Source organism: Stegodyphus dumicola, chromosome 6, assembly GCF_044657685.1.
Source record: "Stegodyphus dumicola isolate Sdum_Otavi_A_Nest chromosome 6, ASM4465768v1".
NCBI classification, from domain to species: domain Eukaryota; kingdom Metazoa; phylum Arthropoda; class Arachnida; order Araneae; family Eresidae; genus Stegodyphus; species Stegodyphus dumicola.
In genome coordinates, this window is record NC_140773.1 from 171327917 (window position 1) to 171349758 (window position 21842).

The 21842-nt window shown below is 32.8% G+C and overlaps 1 protein-coding gene across 1 annotated transcript in view; it reads right to left on the bottom strand.

The window, feature by feature from the left end:
- The window catches only part of LOC118192701 (uncharacterized), a 120905-nt gene that overhangs the window by 24148 nt on the left and 74915 nt on the right, over nt 1-21842 (bottom strand). Inside the window, exons 7-10 of the mRNA XM_085819157.1 lie at nt 20076-20740; nt 17003-17165; nt 5729-5914; nt 962-1117 (exon numbers count right to left, since the gene is read on the bottom strand). Of these exons, the coding sequence (XP_085675283.1) occupies nt 962-1117; nt 5729-5914; nt 17003-17165; nt 20076-20740 (1170 nt within the window). The remainder of the gene's footprint in view (nt 1-961; nt 1118-5728; nt 5915-17002; nt 17166-20075; nt 20741-21842) is intronic.

The window sequence follows — 21842 nt, forward strand, 5'->3', positions numbered from 1 at the left end:
ATTTCCCTTAGAAAGTCCTCCACGAAGGCATCTCTCCCTTAAGGCAGATAGCCCTTGAGTGCTTTGCTGTAATCTAATAAAACCAAACCAAGACCAAACTAAGTATCTCCTTTATAATGAGGATCCTCTGAAGTATACCCACCAAACATTAAAAATATCTGCTATCAATTTAAAACCCTAATTAACATGAATTTAAAATGTTTTTCTATGAGAAATACCATTTCTTGTTTTGGAATGAATAATTCCATAATATACATAAGTTATGAACTGAGAACAAACACTTTACACTTCAGAACTAAAATTTTACATGCTTAAAAATCTTTATATACATAGTGAGTCAGAAATATGGCTATGAATTTAAAGCAAATGTAGTGTGTTACTGTGCTGTGAAAGGAAATATTAAATGGTATATTAAAAACCCAAAATTTCAGTTTTTTAAGTCAAATAACACTCATATGTCTGAACTTATACCACGGCCTATGCAGCAGAGAGACATGATTGCAATGTGCATGATTACATGCCAGAATTATTATAAAGCTGTGAGATTGAACAGCAAATAACATACGATTGCCATCATATTTGAGAAAGTAAAGGAAAATCTGTTAACAGTAGGTAATATCCAGAAAAAAAAACTTCCTGAAAGGATTCTCAGTAGTATTGATGTAGCAACATCAGTGAAGGATTGGAAACATCCAAAACAAGAAGTGTGAGGCAATAAGCCAACTCTACCTCATATCATAGTATACTGTTCTTCAGTTTGAATATTTGTTTTTCCAATGAGGCTATCTCACTTTCCTTAATCTTAATGCTGCTATCACATGGTGTAATCAAACACATACACCCTATCACTCACCCTATATTTTGAGAATTTTCTTTGAATTAAAATATCTGGAATATATTTATATTAAAAATTTAACTTCACAACAAATAAATAGCATAATCAGTAACAATGAAAACTTACTACAAAGACTTTTCCAATTACATTATCTAGAAATCTGATTTCCTTCTCAGCTTTCCGCAGGTCTTCTTCTAAAGTAGTGGTGGCTCGCTTAAATTTCTGAGCCAGCTGTTGAATTATCACTTCTTTTTGTGAAATTGTAGCCTTTAATTTAGCGATCTGAAATATTTACAAATAAACAAATCATACGAAAACCTAATAAATAATGTAATACATAAAAAAAAAAAAAAAAAAAAAAAAAAAAAAAAAAAAAAAAACCTAGAAATTAACTAGAAAACTAGATCTTATTGGGAGATCAAATTCTATTCAGATAGAAACAACTTAATAGCATTTTAGGCTCCATTCAGATAGTGGTATAAATTTCCCAGAGAACTGTCATAAGGGATAAAATGTGGGAGTTCTGTTCACACCTGCGAGACAGGGTCTAAGCCGTAGACAATGACAGAAGCTTAATTTGTGCATGTGTGGATATGTCTACAGATTTCCCTCTCCGTTTTCCCACTCAATAGATTTCATGCATTCACTCTTATTGGCCCAACGCTTATACCAAGTCAACATAAAGTTGAAAACTTTGAACTTTATACCAAAATTACTAAACCAGTTTCTGATTACCTGGTTAAAGATCTGGTTACCTAGCAATAAAGATTAGTTTAAAACAGAACATTTATACCACTGTCAGAACAGAGCCTTAGTTAACCATTTAATTACAGAATATTTCAAAAACAGTCATAAAAGATCTCATATCTTTAAACAAGTTTATGGATCAGTAATATCAATGAAAGAAGTGCTTCTTTAACTTGTATTATACAGAGTGAAGGCTTGAAACTTAATCGAATGGGGCAATTACAGGTGGCTTGATATTTTACAATCAAAAAAAAAAAAAAAAAAAAAAAAAAAAAAAGAAAAGAAAAGAAAAGATTAAAAGTTCATTTTACAGATACCTAAATTCTTTGCATTATTTAGCAGCCAAAAGCAAGGATAGCTGCTCAAAATGATTTGTTAACCTTTTCTATTTACTTAGCAAACAGGATCAAGGAGTTTATACACAAATAACAGGCAAAAAATGAATACATAACAGTACTGGTACACATTTCTCTATTTTCAGAGGAAAGAATATGAACCAAAAAGTACAGTTTACAATTAATCCAGAATGTAAAGCCAACAGTTCATTTTCTTTATGCAAAAAAATTTCATCTAAATTAGCATTTTACAGAATAGTTTTTATGTTTTAAAAAAAGTACTTGGCATGTTTGTTAATACATGCGAGAGTAAAAAAGAAATTTTTTCTTTATTTTATGACAGAAGAAATAAATACCAATTTTATTAACAATGAATACGTTTGAGATTGAGATTAGAGATTACCCTTTAAATATAAATATCAGAAGGAAATTTATTAGCTAATATTGCTATGTGCAGCCTTATTATTTGCTCTTTTATTGAAAATCCTTCAAATAGTTATATGAACTATAAAAAGCTATAAAACTATAACAAATTATAAAAATAGTTATCCAAACTTAACAGTCATTTCAAAGACAGAATTAACTTGCAATTCATTGGTCAACAGACTGAAATGATGTGTTCAACTACAATTATACAAAGTCTGGCTAAATTATTGATAACCAAAACAACTGCTAGCAATGAACAAATAAACTAGATCAAATACTTTTAAGATGTTCAGTTTCAAGGATTTTTAAGATTTTTGTTATTGAAATGTGTTCCTTGTATGTGGGGGGATGCATGTCATAATTACTACTTGAAAACAGTCCCCTTTTTAAAATTAACAAAGCAGCATTTACAGCATAACAATAAATTGAGCACATCAAGATCTTATTGATCTTATTTATTTATCCAATCCACAAGATTTAGTTATAATATGACTGTGATTTTCAATGTGATATAATGTTTTAAGTATCTGAAGCCCTTTCTCAATGTATAAAATATGACTTAGTTTATTAAAATAATAACCAATTCTAAAGGCAAATTAGTAATATCAGAAAGGAATCAAACATCTGAAACATGCAGGTAACAAGCAAAAAATGAGAATACTTGCAATTTTTTTTTTTTTTTTTTTTTTTTTTTTTGCAAAATTGTATTCATTCAATGCCAGCATTGAAGCTCAATTTATATTTTTTGAAATCAATCAGACAGTATTTATAATTCAAGACTAGGAATTTTATACCACTTGTTTAATAACGGTTCACCATTGTTCCTTCAAAGTGAGAACTATTATCAAGTACCTCTCTCTTAAATAAACAACCCAAAAATTGAAAAGAGGTTTCCAGCATTCACACAATACTCCGAAACAGGTTCTATGAAATACATAGCAATAATTGTTCTGAAGAAGTCCACAATGAAAGTAGAATTGACATGGTGCATAACCTACATGAAAGCTCAGTCTTATGACCTCAATATAAAATATTTTTTATTGTGTTCATAAATTTTTTCATTTTCTTAAAAAAAAAAAAAAAAAAAAAAATGTGGCCCATTAGCAGTTTTTACATCATGCATCTGGTGCGCATTCAATTTGAGTTTGAGTCAAACGAATATCACTCTTTTAAGATATATTTTTGTCAAATACTGCACTTCACTAAAAATAACTCTCACATCAATTACATTGCAAACTATTAAAACCCTTTATACAAGGGTTGGAACTTTAATAGTGGCAACACAGCTGAAAAAATGCTGCGCAACAAAACCAAAGAATATTGCGTATACCACACGTGAACTACATACCTACCTTACGTCTCAGCAAAAAGACTCATCCTGCCTACGTCACGCGCATGCAGAGTGACGCGAAGAACGAATCCTTGTATCTAAAGTAAGTGTTGTCAGGATGTTTTCAAAACAAGAACAACGATGTTGGATAAAAATTGAATGTGCCAGAGGTCGTACAGCACGACAGTGTCATCAAGGGCTTCAAGAGGTTTGCGGGGAATCTGCATTGCCTTACAGAACTGTAGCAAGATGGGTGAAAGCATTCAATGAAGGACGCCAAAACGTGGCAGACATGCTGCGGCCAGGTCGTCCGAGTGTCAGCGATGCAGACGTGCAAGCTGTTGCCGCACTAATGGACAGTGATTGCCACCAAACGATTCGTCAGCTGGCTGGACAAACAGGATTAGCGCGTACGACTGTGCTGCACATTCTGAATGAACGCCTGTCCATGAGAAAAATTGTTTCACTATGGGTTCCACATCAATTGACGGAAATGCAGAAATGGCTACAATACGATGCTGCCCGAACCCACCTGGAGTGCTATGAGCGCCAAGGAGATGCTTTTTTACGCCGTATTATTAGGCTGGATGAAACTTGGGCCCGATCATACCAGCCAAAACTGAAACGCCAATCAAACAAATGGCGTCATCACAGGTCACCATGACATTTGAAATTTCGTCAGAACCCCAGCAATGTGAAAGTTATGGTGATTCTCGTGTACGACTGTGATGGTGTCATCCTAACGCATGCCGTTCCCCCACAGCAGACCGTCGCTGCGCAGTATTACTGCTCATTTTTGGAACACAATCTCCGACCAGCTTTGAGAAAAAAACGCCGACACTTTCTGCAGAACGCTTCTCTCATTTTGCATGACAATGCTCGGCCGCATGCAGCGCAAACTGTGACTGATTTGTTCAAGCGATGGGGCTGGGAAGTGCTTTACCATCCACCATACTCCCCAGATCTAAGCTCTTGTGACTATGACTTAATTCCTAAGATGAAGGAACCACTTCGTGGCACTCGCTTCCAAACTGTTCCTGAGATTCTTGCGGCAGTAGACCGGTCCATTCAAACTATCAACAAAACAGGCGCTGCTACAGGTATTCTGCAACTTCCAAATGGGTTGTACACAATGCTGGCGACTATATTGAAGGACTGTAAAACATGGTGACATGAATCACTTTTGTATTCCTTGTAAATAAATAGTTGCCACTATTAAAGTTCCAACCTTCATAATTTCAACTACTGTCACAACAATACCTATCCATCCCATAAACTTAATTATAATTGTTTGAAATTATTTAAGCCATCTATTAAATCTATTTTAATATGTGATGAACAAGACACATCACTATAGTAATAGAACATAGTGAAATTGGGACTGCATGTTTCTCACCATCAAGTCTGCTACTTTAAAATAGGTACTTTGATGCCAAACCACCTGCCCAATTTGCAATCCCAATTCGTGTCATCATTCATCACATGGCACTTATTTTCTTCATGACATCTGAGACTGCACTTCAAGTCAGCTTTCATTCATATGCTTCTTTTCATGAAGCAAAATTCACTAAACAGAAATGATGCATGAAGAAAAAAATTAACATCTCAATTTTTTCTGAAGCTATTGTTTCTACAAGTACAAATAGGCGGCAGAAAATAATCTTAAATGATTTTTGAATGAATCCTATTTTAGAGTTACAGACTATAAGAAAGTTGAAAGTATATTTGTATAGCAGCTGCATTTGTGATTAATGCCCTGCATACACGACAATGCCAGCCAACAATTTAACTTCCTTGTATGAAGTAAAGGTAAATGAAGTTTGGTAATGGCAACAATTCTAGGGATTGAAGAATATGTTTAAGTATCAAAAATCTATGTACAAAAGAGATTTCAATATTCAAAATTATTCTACAGGTGCAAAAATTTTCACAAAATAATAAATCTGAACAGACCATTATTTCAATATTTTTTTAATTACAGGAAACTGTATGAAATGAAAGAATATATAATTATTTAAAAAAAAAAACTGCTAAGCCTAAACAAACTGAACTCACTTCTTGTTTCAGATTCAGTTTATCACATATAGCTTGAGCATTTGACAGGAACTCAGAGTTGGGTTCAGCAACTAGTATACTCATCATTCGCTGAACTTCGTTTTTAATTTGCTCTGTTTGTTCTGCATTAACTGCTTCTAAACAGCTTATTTTTTCTGTCAGCTCTATATTTTTCTGCAAAATTTTCTGCAAGATAAAAGTAGAGGAAAATTCAAAGAAAAATATTTTAAAAAATTAAAAATCTGAAAAGTTTCAGATTTTAGCAATCACCTAAAACAGTTCTTTTAAAAGTTTAATACGGTTTCTCAGTAGAGATTATCAATAGACATAGCCCAGGTGGTGTGTGTGTGTGTGATTATGGCAAAGCCTCGAGGGCTATCTGCCTAAGGGAAGGGATGCCTTCGTGGAGGACTTTCTAAGGGAAACTGGTTTGTATACATGTTACACATGGGGAAAACCACGAAAACGCCCATGCAGCCAGCCCGTTTGCGGGATTTGAACCTCGGACCAAACTACCAGTGTTCAGCGACTACCGCTCGGCCGCTGGTGGGCCCCATAGCCCAGGTGGAATAGTGAAAAATTTATAGAATATTAGATGAATATACATTTAGACTAACATCAAACAATTTCTTCTGTATATTTCAAAGTGAAAAATATGTAATGTAATTCTATAAAAATATTTGTTTTTAGTTAGATATATCATGAACTAAATGCATTTTTATTTAAAACAATCAGATTAAAAAATAATATATTTAAGAAATGTATTTATTGCTTTTAATTAGTTTGCTGATTAATAACAGACATTAAATACAGTCAAAAGTCATTAATCCGGACTCGTCGGGACTTCGGTGATTCCGGATTATCGATTTTTCTGGATTATAGATCATCAGTTTAAATCTCGTAAGATGGCATGCAGAAATTCTAAAATTAAAAATATGAAACCGTAATTTATGAAATAAAGAACAATTATGATCTAAAGGGTATCAAAATTTACAAAAAAAAAAAAAAAAAAAAAAAAAAAGCTTAATATTTATTTGTTTACTTTATTAAACATTTCTTTCAATGTAAGTTGTTTAAGTTGCTTCGTTTTATGTGCTAATACTTTCTCTTTAATTCTATAAACAGACATAATTTCTTGTTCAGTTACAAAGTTCCACTGTTCAAGTCCCGTTAATTGCTGTGCCGAGAATACCGACTAACTTGTCAATCGAAATTTTTTCGTTTTCACTAACCTCTCTGTCACATTCTTCATGTCTTTATCCATTTTTTGCAGCAATTCCACTTTTTGTTTGTTGGACATCGAAACACACTTTCGTTTTGTAGATCCTTTGGAAGTTCCAGCATCGGAAATTCTATTTGACATAATCGAAAGTTCAAGTTTACTTTTATAAAATTGCTCTTACAGTCTGCAAAAAATAATAAGCGGGATCCAATTTGAAGATTAAGGAACAACGCAATCATTAACATTAACTGAAATAGATAATTAGATAATTTTAGCTTACACCGTCCGTTATACATTAAACGCGAAAACGTATTCTGCACTTGCGCACACGCATATGCGCAGTAGTCAAGGTCTTACGCGCACGCGTAAAACGCCTGTGAGCTTGTGCCAACGCGGCGCATGCGCAGAAAGTTTTTAGCTTTGAGGTCCGGATTATGGGTGTCCGAATTAACGACGTTTGACTGTACCAAAAATAATATCTTACGTTTTTCCGAATGGCAACAGACTCGAATGAGTTCCGAATGCAACAGACTCAGTTACAAAGTAAATGTATATATATAAAGGGAATTAAGAATTTTCGTTTCAGGGCAGTTATTGAATTAACTGCCCTGAAAAATTTTTTACAAAATACACTTTTATTTATAACTCATAAAATCATTAATGAATTAAAACGAAAAAAAATAATGTATCATATAATTTAATGAGAACACGAAATTAAATAATTCTCTTTAAAAAAATTCTTCTACAAATTTATATCACGAATACTAATAACGTGAGGCTCTCTTGATAAATTTATAAATCTTATACTTTTGACAATGCGATTAGATTATTTGACTTCGTTATTTAAGAACATATTATTCTTGTTATAAAACTGTACAGGAATTTTGCAAAGGGACTTAAGTAATCTCTTACCCCCATTAATCTATATGATAAATTATTTTTCTCTTTTTGATTCAGTCGTTTACTTCCAAGAATCCTCTTACATCAAATAATCGAAAAGATCTATAAATTTTTAAAAAATTGCCCCAAAATCAGAAATCGTGTTAAAAATTTCATGCAAATTTTATTTGAAAAGCTATTTTACGCTCTGTAAAATGATGCAAACTGAAAATTTTTGAGAATTTTAGTTTATTCTTTAAATGGAAACATGCGCAAACATTTTTCAACATTAAATTTTAAAAACTCCAAATCAAATTTTATAAAACTCGCTTTACCATGCTGTATTGTCATTTGTAAATGGTGTCCATAAAAAATTTCAACTCAATACCTTATCGAGAAGTAGTTTAAAAATCGATGATGTGCTTCTGGTTATAGTGACAAATACAGTGAGTGAACTGAATATAATTTTTTAAACAAACTTGGCAACTCTTAAATATTTTATTTTTAAACACTTTGGAAAGATCAGTGAATTGTTGATATTGCATAACCTATTATTTTTATAACATTCTCGGTATTATGAAACATGTATGTGACATTCATACACGATACCCGACAATTCTGTTCATTTGTCAAAGTAACTGCTTTTGTAAATATTGTGATGCTCATTCAATGTACTCCACTATCTATGATACTCATTATTGATATTTAATTATGTTCTACACTAAAGTGACAAAAGTCATGGGATACCTCCTAATATTTTGTTGGTCCTCCTTTTGCTCGGCGAAGTGCAGCAACTCGATGTGGCATGGACTCAACAAGTCGTTGGAAGTCCCCTGCAGGAATATTGAGCCATGCTGCCTCTATAGACGTCCATAATTGTGAAAGTGTTGACGGTGCAGGGTTTTGGGTACGAACTGACCTCTCGATGATGTCCCATAAATGTTCGATGGCATTCGTGTCAGGCGATCTAGGTGGCCAGATCATTCGCTGAAATGGTCCAGAATGTTCTTCTAACCAATCGCGAACAATTGTGGCCCGGTGACATGGCGCATTGTCATCCATAAAAATCCCATCGTTGTTTGAGTACATGAAGTCCAAGAATGGCTGTAAGTGATCTCCAAGTAGCTGAAGGTATCCATTTCCAGTCAATGATCGGTTCAGTTGCACCAGAGGACCAAGTCCATGCCATGTAAAAACAGTCCAGACCATTATGGAACCACCACCAGCTTGAACAGTGCCTTGTTGACAACTTGGGTCCATGGCTTCGTGGGGTCTGCGCCACACTCGAACCCTACCATCAGCTCTTACCAACTGAAATCGTGACTCATCTGACCAAGCCACAGTTTTCCATTCGTTTAGGGACCAACCGATATGCTCACGAGCCCAAGAGAGTCGCTGCAGGCGATGTCGTGCTGTCAGTAAAGGCACTCGAGTCGGTCTTCTGCTGGCATAGCCCAAGGAAGACAAATTTCGCCGCACTGTCCTATCGGACACGTCCCTCGTACGTCCCACGTTGATTTCTGTGGTTATTTGATGCAGTGTTGCTTGTCTGTGAACACTGACAACTCTACGCAGACGTCGCTGGTCTCGGTCGTTAAGTGCAAGTGGTCGGCCACTGCGTTGTCCATGGCGGGATGTTATGCCTGAAATTAGATACTCTCGGCACACTCTCGACACTGTGGATCTCAGAATGTTGAATTCCCTAACGATATCTGAAATGGAATGACTCATGCGTCTAGCTCCAACTACCAATCTGCGTTCAAAGTCTGTTAATTCTCGTCGTGCAGCCATAATCACGTCAAAGCCTCTTCATATGAATAACTTGAACACAAATGAAAGCCCTGCCAAAGCACTCTGCATTTATACATTTTCTACACGATACTAGTGCCATCTGTATATTTGCATATTGCTATCCCATGACTTTTGTCACTTCAGTTTATTTCTATACAGAAATATTGGTAACATTGAGAGAGGTCAACAAAATTTTCCAAATATTTAATTATTTGAGTTATATAACTACTTTTAGTTTTTTTTAAATGTATTTATATAGATTGTTGTAAAAATCGACACAGTTTAATGCCAATTTAAGGTTTTTTTTATCTAATTTTCAGCTGCTTACAAGCATATTAAAAAAAACTTTCCCGTGCAATAACTTAATTACTTTATAATATTCATAATCACAGTCGATTTGATGTTTACAATTTTTTCCCTAAGGTTTCTTTAAAAAGAAAGAATTATAATTGTATTTAATGCAGAAAATTTAATGGATTTGGAATCTGTGCAAGAAAAGGGAAACTTTCACGAAGGACTTTCTAAGGGGAACTAGATCTCATTCACCTTGAACGTAGAAAAACCTAAGAAAACTTTCATGGAACATGCGTGTTCAGCAGGATTTTAACTCATGCCGAATTACCAGTGCTCAGCAATTTTAATACTTGGCCACTGGGAAATGTGGTGCTGACTGATTTAATATCTTGCTTAAAAACCTTTCATCTTGATTTAGTGTAACAGATGCCGTAGTTTGAGGGTCAGGATTTTTTTAATACAGCAAAAAACACACAAGGACTATCAGCTTTTAAGGAGAGAGATGCCTTCGTAGAGAATTTTCTAACGAGAAATGGCTTATATTCATGTTATACATGGGAAAAATACCCTGCAGCCATCACATTCGTTTGTCTGGGTTTAATCTAAGTTGAACTACCAGTATTTAACAGTCTTATTGACCACTGATATGGCTGTAGTACAATAGGGGAAATAATTATTACCAAAACTGTATGGCATCTAAATTAAGAAATAAAAAAAAAATCACTTCTGAGGTAATCTTAAATCCAAGTTAAGTTTTTTTTAAATGCTAATGATTAATATATCTATGAAAGAGTTCACATAATTTGTGCCGTTTTCAGATTGTTGAAATTTAATTAGTGTGGTTTTAATAAATGATTATTTAAACCTGCTACAGGAAAAAATACATGGAAATTAAACGTGTGAAAAAAATAATGAACCAGATTTCATATGTGTGAAAAAAAATAAATTATGATCTCCTCTAGTGGAGATCTTTGTAATTATATTTCTAGTTCCCAAATCAAAGTGAGAAATCTACTAGATGCTAAAGACACAGAACACTACCGATTCTTTTAAACTTCTATTTTCAGCGACAGAACATTTACGATTTTCTCCATATGTAAACTAAATAGGAGTAAGTTTTCCTTAGAAAGTTCGCCGGAAGTGGAATATCTCTATCTTGGAAGATAGATATCGCATGCTTTAGTAAAGCTAGCAAATTTAAATACAGGACCGACAGTCAGATGGTTGCATTTTACTAACTGGGAGTCCATGTTTCTTGCCGATTCATGAATGAAAAGTCTCGCTTTTCCGGTTTCCCCTAATCGTTCATACAAATACTGAACCTTTGGGCAAAAACAGCCCTCGTATAGTGTTAATTCCTCAGTAAAGAGAAACAACAATGAACAGGGAAGGAAGTACATTTGTTTATTTGTAGATGTCTTGGAACTAATTACAACACACTGAAGATTACTCTATGTATCATAAAAGTTATGTGATTTATGTTTAAAATGGCAAAATTTACCTTTATATGCTCACATGTGCACATACTCCAGAAATCTGACACATTTTGAAATCTCTGATAAATCAAAATTACTGGAATATTTTCATAAGGAAGCAGTTTTTAAAATTTTGGTAAATTTCTTGCGATTTAGACATAAATTTGCCTGATCAACAGAAATGCAAAGCTCATGGGGCCCATTAGAACACAAGTGATTAAGATCATTGAATGACAGCAGTTAAACCTGGCACCGAATACTGATGAAAGAGCTAACTGTATGGATCTTTTCATGATTTTCCCTCTATGTGTAGCATTAATACAAGTAATTTTCCCTTAGAAAGTGCTCCCCAAAAACATTCTTTTCCTAAGTAGAGAGTCCTCATATGTTTTGAGATAAATGAATGAAACATAAATTAAATTTGTAAGTCTCTTAATAGTTATAGTATCTAACATCGGGGAACAAGACATTATAAACATTTCTTTCACTACCTGTAGGAAGAGGCAAAGGGGAAAAAAAGCATAAAGAAATTTTCGTATTTTTAATGGCATTAATGCTGTAATTTACGATATAATTTTTTCGGGAATTTTTTTTTTCTTGAATACATATTGTACACGTATAACGAATTTGCTGTATAAAATTTAACTTACTAAATTCTTTTGTAAGTAATGTCTCGAAATAAATTCCATTTGGGTTTGAAAATTGTTTTATGCTAAAATAAAACTTCCTAGACAGTATTTTCATGGAATTTTGTTACATGAATATCTAAAATACATGAACTTAAGTTTCATGTATTTTAGAATGCATACATTCTAAATACATGAACTTAAGTTTCATGTATTTTAGAGCTAGGCAATTAATTACAATACATTAAAGATTTACTGATGCGAAAACATATCTTTGTTTACCTCAACTGTACCTGAAATGGCTCAAATGACCTATAAAAAAGAGCAGGGCTGAAAAATGGTTCATTTTTTGGAAACAAAATGCAATTTCTGTCCATGAATTTAGATCAAACATACAAATGATGTTTTGGTTTGGATTACTTGATTATGGTAAAGAACATTAGGGCTACTGGCCTAAGAAAAAAGGGGGCTTTGTGGAAGACTTTCTGAGCAAAACTGGCATGTAATCCATGTTACACATGGGGAAATTTACAAACACTCCCCTGCAGCTAGCCTGTTTGTTTAGAATTGATGATTTGGTTTATCCGATTGCAGCAGATTCTCATGCTGGAGTTTCGCTTCACATGTGAGTGACTGTTCGTATCTTCTACCTGTTATCTGTTGTGCATAATGGAGGGGAATGAAAATCCCTCACCAGTTCCTAGTCGAAGTGATATTAAGGATGCGGCTCACCGCCACGTGTTAGGCCTACCTGATGACATACTGGATTACGGAAACGATTTGCTGGGTGATGGATGGCAAGAACTTCCGGTGAAAGAGAACTTATCTTTAGAGGAATTTATGTGTGCTTCATAACTGTGACAAAATCATTAAGATATTGCTAGAATGGACATTTTTTTCTTCTTTTTTTTCTTTTTTTTGAACGCACTGCCAAAGTTGTTCCTATCGAAGAAGAACTGAAGCAGGTGTATCTAAGACATTGAAGTATTGCTGAAGGTTTACTGAACACTATAAAAGGTAAGTGTGAGTCTTACTGTGCTAAGAACCCTAGTGATGTAGAGCTTAAGGATAAGAATGCCGTTAGGTCTGTACTTGGTATGAAAAATGCTGATGTTGTTAAAAATGTTGCTTTAGTTAAAAAGGTGGCTATTGCTAAAAATGTTGATGGTGTTAAATGTGCTGATGTTGTTAAAAATGTTGCCGTAGTTAAAAAGGTGGATGTTGTTAAAAATGTTGATACTGTTAAAAATGTTTCTGAGTAAAGTGTACCTGATAACGTTGTTATCTGCTTGACTGAAATTACTAACCAGGAGGCAAGTAAAACTCCTTTGCCCAAAAAGGGCTTCAAAAAAGAAAGTTAAGCGTTTAATTAATGAAACTCGAGATGTAGATGGCTTTATTCAGCCGAAAAACAAGGCACGCCCTTCTAAAATAATCAAGGCGAATGTTGATATTACCACTAACAACAAATTCTCAAATTTTCAAAGTCTTCAAATAGTATTTGAAGTCTTTGAAGATATTTTTGGTTCCACCGATAATGAAAAATAATCTATTAATCTTTGCCTTTGCTCCTCATTTTACCATTCCACTTCTATTGTTTTGTTATATGTTCTTAGCACTGTGGGTTCACATTAATCCTTTTCCTTTCAGCAGTTATTCACCAGTCATGCACCTGTTCATGTTACTGTAATTACTCTTTATATGTTACAGTTATCTCCATCATAATTCGGAACCGCCTAATACGTTCCACAAAGGGTTCCCAGGTACCCAGGTGTTTGGACACTATTCCATTGGATCGATTGCAGCAAAGCAAACTAGAGCCATCTGCTAAGTGGAGGAATCCCTTCATAGATGAATTTCTGAAGGAAACTGGCTCGTATCCACCTTATACATGAGAAAAACTACGAAAACGCCCATGCAACGTGCCCGTCTTCTGGAATCGAAATCAGGTCGAACTACCAGTGTTCAGCTACTTCACAGCTCAGCCGATGAGTTCTTGTTTGGAACTGAACGCAGGTTAGATTACCAGTATTTGGCTACTTTACCACTTGACCGCTGTTGGGTTCTAAAAATGATGTAATGGGCTAATATATAATTGCTTTATATATATGTAAACTAAATGCCTAGTTTATATATAAATGTATATAAATAATATGTATGCAGTTTAATACTTAAAATAATCTGAGAAAATTAATCAAATAAATCTATCCATCCAAATCCTATCAGTTGCAGGAAGAAGAGCAACAAATTGCAAAATTATAGCATCAAAATCCTAAACAAGCTTATAAAAGCTTAAGAAATTTTTTTTAATTTGTATTTTGAGTTGGAAAAAGAAATCATATAAATACAAGCAATCCAACTCGTGAAAAAATAATGACATATAAAAATTTAAAACCATACAGGGCATACCAAACTTTTTTTCACAAATTTGTAGCATCAGAATCACAAATAAGCAAAAAGGCTTTAACAAATCTATTAAAAATTATTTTCTATTTACACGGAAAGAGTTTCCAAAAAAACAAAACACGTAAACAGAAGCAATACAATAAATGAAAATATAATAACCACTGACAATTTGATCCAAAACAAACATAAAATAAAAAGAAGAGATAGTTTCTAAAATCTGTAACAGTAGAGCAACAAAGGTTTGTAATTATTATGCATATAAGCATGTATACTTATCAGAATTAATGGGACATTTTATCAAAAACAATTTTTAAATTTTAGGCAATTCTTATGGTTATACCGTTAAGCCCTGGTAAGACCAACCTACTTCCAGATGTTGAGGAACCGACTGGCTGCATGAGCATTTCTGTAATTTCCCTGATGCATGAAATGAACGCTAACCAGTTTCCTATAAATCCTACCTGAGGGCATTTTATCTTTCAGGTTGAGAAGCTTTGTCTGCTTTGCCTTTATTCATTGAAATCAGACAATAGTAAACAACATCCCCTAGTAAAACAAAAGCATAACATCGGGAAAGGAAAGAGATGATAAGCAGTTCTTAAGCGAAAGGGTCTTTGTAAGAGTAAAGGTCCTACCTGTGGCAGCCGAATACTGGTAGTTCGACCGGGATTCGATCCCAGCCGAAAACGTTGACTGCATGATTTGTTTTCGTGGATTTCCACCTGTGGAATGTGAATACAAGTCAGTTTTCCTATGAAATTCCTTCATGAAAGCATTCCTCACTTTAAGCAAATAGCCCTCATTTTCTCTGTCATACTCTAATAACTAGCCATACATTAAAAAAGAGACAGAAGATTCTCTTTTTTAATGTATGACTCCTAATGATGTCAAAAACTGCAGTTTTCTCCCCTCCCCCCCCTTCAATGCAAAAAATACACATCGATCAATTGATGTTGAAATCCATAAAACTTTACATAAAATCAATGTGAATTTGTATTTTTTCCATTTTTTATTTACATGTCAGACAGTTTACATGTGCGTGAACTGAAACTTGACATGGACAATAAGCTTCTATGCAGTATAAGTGCAGAATGTTTCCATATTAACTTTCTTTTGAACATTCAAAATTTAATATTTTGTAAATGTAATGGAAAGAAGTTTGCATTTAACATTATGAAAATATAGTCTCTAGTTTCTAAAAGTCTACTGTCACTAGTTTTTCAAATAGAAATATCGTTTATAATGTAGATTAAAGTTGTATATTAACTTATAGCAGCAGGGAAAGAAACTCGAAAATCATTTTATTCAAATGTTTTGGTCATTTCATTCAAATTTATACAGCAACTGACACTGAAATATTTACAGGATGGCATTCAGATTGCTTTCTAATTAAAAGTTGTTAATAAGATAAAGTTTTATCCTGTAACAATAAAGCTTGCTTTAAACTGAATAATTTTGACATTATACAATATTAAATTTTTAATTAAAATGTAGACAAATAACTCAGCAATTCTTCTGAAAGTTAAAATGCAGTTCTAATTTAGAACTTAAAAATTTAAATGTAATATTAATAAATTTGACATTTGTGAAATTCTTAACAATTACTCAACACAAATGACAATATTGTGCATTTCTTTTGAAGCAATTAGACATGAATGAAAGACTGAATGATTTTAAGATGAAGCATTGTTATTAATAACCAATAAATAAAACAAAAATGCACATAATTTGACGTAATTGACATCAAACTTGGTAAAAAGTATTTCATTGTTATAACAAAAATTTTAAAGATGGCCCCCTTTTCATTTTTGTATCTACAATATTACTATCCGATATTACTAATCGTGAAAGAAATGGGATATGTTTATATTACTTGATAAATTAAACAAATAAATAAATAGCACAATAATACGTTTAGTTGTAACAGAAATAAGTATCCTTATTTTATTTAACTAATTTAAAATATTTAATGGAACTATAATTGCATAATAGACTTCTGTATTCATAAATGTGGTTATAAGAAGCATAAAACAAAAATTAAATATTAATGTAGGGTTCTGTATAAACATTTATTGCTTTATATTCTAATATTTAGATTAATAGGAAAGGCTTATCTTGCTGAAACGTCGTAGAAACTAATAATTAATTTCTGCTTCATACAAATACCTCAGTCATAGAAAAAGCCAGGGACACGGGATAACGTTTTTACAGAACAAAGTTGAAGGCTGTATGGTTCATCCCTGCCCCAAATAACCCGAGGGGAAACTGAAGCTTTGAACACGCTTCAGTTTTATAACTCTCCCAACTTGAATGCTTAACAGGCGGAAAACGAATGGGGGGGAAGAAATGTTTTTGCTGGAGGCAAAACCATTTTGAGACACCCTGAGTCTTGGAGGCAAGCCCGTTTTGCGGACAAAAGTGAAAACTTTTGTGAGACATTTTGAACTGTTTTCGCCATCAAAATAAAAACCAGTAATGGGCTAAAATGACAATTTCACGATATTGCTTCACAAAAGAATACACATGATTTACAAAAAAGTATATGCAGACTTTCTGAGTTTGAAAAAAAAATTATACCTACTTCTTTTTCTTCTGCATGTGAATTTTTAACTTGTTGAAGCTGAGTTAATAATTCTTCAGTCTGTTCCTTGGCATTTTTAATTAAGTCATTTTTAATATTCAGTTCTGCCTGTAGCTGACATTGCTTATGTTTATATGTGCTTAGTTCTTCCTGAAGTGCATTCCTATCAGAAAGGGGGAAGCAATTATTACATGATTACAAAAAGAAAAAAAAGGGAGAGAAAAGATTTTTTGAACTAACTACATGAAATTTCATTCTTCACAACACTGCTTAACTGGAAAGTTTGGGGGGAAAAGAAAGCTAGTCTAAAAACCAGGTAATTCATTTTTTTAATTAATTTTATACTGTTTCATTTTGTACATAAAAATGCACATTAAATAAAGACATATATACACCAATGATGAAGTGTGAAATCTCTGTCCAAGAGATGTATTCCAAGTACCTATGTTCATTGATTAAGACTGACATAATTTTTAAAGCACAAGCTTTGCCTTTCTGTATAAATAAATCAAAAATTCTGCAATCTAAGAATTTTAGAATAATCTAGAAGAGTTAAAGTCATAAAAAGGCGTTTGCAATACTTAAACATTTTCAAAACCTAAAGATAATAAAATTTTGAAATAACTGAATCTAATCTTTGTATATTAATACTAGCTTAAACAAATGTAAACTACCTAAAACAAATGTAAAATAAGTTACTGGGGGGAACATACTATAACGTTATTTCATTATATATTAATTTCACATACAATTTATGTACTCATCTATTTTTTTAAATAATTGCCTAAGACACAGTTAAGAATTTATAGAATAAGATTGCTTGTACTCAAAACTAGCAATAACTATTCTCTCAAGAGGCAGTGCTCTCTATTTTGACATGAAGTAAAATCCACAAACTAGAAATAATCAACTCCTCAAAACATGTTAAGGTATTTACAAAATATTTTACATGTTCTAAAAGAATTTATTTGTAGACTACCACTGAAATTCACAATATTTCAAAACAGAATTTCTCAAGCAGAAAAACCTATGATTATATGATTTATTATTATTTATAATTTGCTCTTTTTAATTAATATTTATATATTTAAATTACAAGACTTTTTCTTCACAAACTTTCTTCAGTTTCATATATAAACTATTAATTTAGCAGTCTGATAATAATAATTATAATAAAAATAAAATATTAAACAACTGTAATTACAGATGTGTTTTAAATTAGAAGAAATGCTTAAAATAAAAATATTTAAACTTGATTCATGAAAAATGTACTCAAATTCTTCAGATCAACTGGGATAAGTGTTCATACAAATAAGAAAAAGATTCAGATAGTCAAATTGCTTTTAAAACACTTTTTTTTCCATTAAACAAAATGCAAAATACTTATTTCTGCAAACCTGAATGATGAAATTATTTTTCATTTTTCGAAGCATTTCATACTACATTCAAGTATTCTACTCTCCTCCAAAATACAAATTTTAAAAAAAGTCTATCAAAAACTGATAGAGAAGTACCTGCCTGTGGTTACACTGCTAACACTAAGATATTAATTCCATACATGAAGCAGAGTAGGCATAAAATCACAATGCCACATTTACTCTATCTTTTCAGGAAAGAGGTATTGCTTTTCTAGTGATGTTTATAAATCTAAATACTTATCAAATGATGTGTCATTACATAATTTATATAGATTCACATTTTTTTATATTTAAATTTTAAAAAACATACAGAAAGCTTTCCAGCTTAATAAAAGCAGAAAATTTAATTTTAATTGGCTTCAAAAGAACAAATCCAAATAATTAAAGCTCCAGACTAGAGTACTATTGTAATTGTTTTGAAACTAATATATTCAACAATTAGCTGCTTCAGTTCTTATTAGCTCTTCAGCGGTTGCAAGATCAAAGCCTTTCTTGCCAAATATGCATGATATTTGTCAGTCATAGCTTTATATGAGCTGTGTTGTTTGTGCCTATTGTGATGCATAACTGGAATGCGAGCTGAGCTCATTGATCACCATCATAAGGTTAACATGTTATAGCAAAAGCCAGCAGTGTAGCCATTTTGTGAAATGGCCAGACACTTCTTCAGCCAGTAATATGGGCAAAGCCCAAAATGCAAAACAATTTATTATTACTTTGGACTATGACTGGTCACTTCTAGATTTTCTTAAGGAGAACAAATTACCAAAATTACAAATTATCATCACCTTTTAATGGTTTTTCGAGATTTATGTTTTTCGCGAAAACATATATTAGGACTACCTATAAATAATTGTAAAATAAAATATTTTATTGCTTAAACTGTGGTATCTTTAAAATACTCTTAATATTAATGAATGCAGTTCCAGTGGTTTTAAAGGCCACTTACTACAAATAGCTTCTGGGTGGATAGTTACTAGGATAGGGCACAGCAATGTTTGCCATAGAGGCAATACTTGCCAAAACAAGATGACGATAAGTACATGGTAAGATAATATAACTTCACAAAACATAATATTTAAAAAACTTTAGAAAGACTCTGTTAAGGAGCTTCTACTGACATCCAAATGCAATATAGTAATGATCATTCATTTACCTATTTTTAAGTAATTTTTACACCTTTCAGAAAAATGCTTTTGTTTATTTATTTTATCAGAATATCTTCAGAACTGAGTGTGCCAAAACGGCAACCTTCACAAAGATACCTCAACATAAAGACAAAAAGAAAGCAAATTTTAGGAGCTGCTAGTGGGACATTGCATGCAAATAAGATTTTCATTTGTTTTATTAATAAGAGTAGCAAATTAAGCCCTTACTCACATAGTGGTATCAGTATACCAGCACCTTTATGTAGGCTGCTTTTTTTAAGTTAAAGGCTGATCTTCATCTGGGCATAGGCATCCTTATACTGGGACTCTTGTGAAATTATAAAGGAGCTGATATTTTCACAATGGAGCATAAAGTTTATATAGTAACAAGGAGAATACATATATATTGTACAAGAAAAAAATAATAAAAATCCTAGAAATGGATACAGCAAAATAAAATAATGAACAGCGAAATAAAACTAAACAGATAGTGAAAACAACACTTACTTTTCATCATTTAGTACTCTCATTTTTGATAAAAATTTTCCTTGCATAAGTTCAATCACTCGGCCAATTTTTTTCACTAAACTGTCTATCTGATTCAGTTGAATTTCCAGGGATATCTTTTTTTCTTCTTCAGAATTTAAATGATCTGAGAAAGGAATATCAGATTCTACACTCTGTTGACGTACAGGACGGAATGCAGTTGCCATACCTATTGGCTTAAAAGCACTGTTAGCTACAGGAGAATTGTCTTTACTAGGTGAACTAATACGACTTAAATCACCATTGATACTACTTAAGTTCTCAACTGAACTTTTTACAGAATCTGAATTTTGTTCAGAACAGGATTTGATCACAATTTGCTTTAATGATTTTGGATCATTTTTCGTAGACTGCTCAAAAGCACGAACCATGGATTGTACAAGAGACAATGGACGTTCACTTTCACTGGAAGCAGAGGAATACAAAGGGCTTCCTGGCTCATAAGCTGAAATATCAGGTAGAGATTTATGAGTATCTAAGTGTTTTTCGTTTGAAAAAGAGTTAGTGTGAGAGAAAGCAACTGCACTGGGTATTTGAGAATCAGAATTCAAAATGCCATTCTGTTTCACAGGAGATTCGCTTCGTTCTCCCTCACTATCAAGGTCTATCATCACTTCTTCCAGCATCTGAATATGAAAAATTACAGTTATTAATTAAATGAATGCTTAAAATATATAATGTATTTCATTCAATTGTAAAATGTTCATTAATTCCTATGCAATACTTCTACTTGCATAAATAAATACCTTAATTGCACTGGGTTAGTGGAAAAGTCTCTCTCTCCCCACTTTTTGAAAATCAAAAGAAAACCATCTTTATATAGTAAAAATTATTAAATTTATTATAAAACAAGAAAATTTCCTTTGTGTGTTTGTCAGTGGCCATCACATAATGCACAGGCAGAGATGCTCACAGCTTTGAAATCTGGCACACAGCTTTTTCCACCAAAAGTCTAAATGTATACTAAAGTGATTTTTTAATTAAATTTTTGTTATTATTTAATGCTAAAAATATTTTAATGGATTTTTCATATTTATCTGTACTTAACAATGAAATCTGTAAAGTTTTTGTTAATCAACCAACTATGATTTGAACTTTTACTATAACTTCTTCTCCCCATAGTCCCTACCCAGAATACAAACAAGTTGCTAAATATTTAAGTCGAGCATTTTCACGTTTTAGAGCTTTTGGCAGCCTCACTCACAGCGTATGTCCTATCACCAGCTCTACCAAGTTTAGTCCAGATTTAGTCACTTTACTAGCTGACATTAAAAAAGAACCAATAATTACTTGAGCCAGCCAAGGTATAACATTTATGTAGGCTTCGGTTACAATACATGAACTTGAATTTCAACTCTTGTTTTTTAAATACCGACAAGTGATGCAGTTTTCTATTGGAGCATTTAAAAATTTACCAAAAAGGTTATTTTAACTTTCACAGGACTTTGTCATTACGATTCAGACTAGAGTAATAACTTGCTTGCCAGACTAATAGGGTCTAAAACAACATTCATTTAAGCACCTATTCAGTTACAAACCTACATCTGGCATCCATTTCTCCAACAACCCATGCCTGGTGATATAGCAACTTTTAGACTGCCTCCCCAAGACTCCAAATTTTTACAGCATCAACAAGCACAATGGGTTTGGGATTGTTTTGGTTGCTATGCATGCATCTATGAAATAATTCACTAGTTTTGAAAGTAATAGCTCGGTTTTGATTTTTAT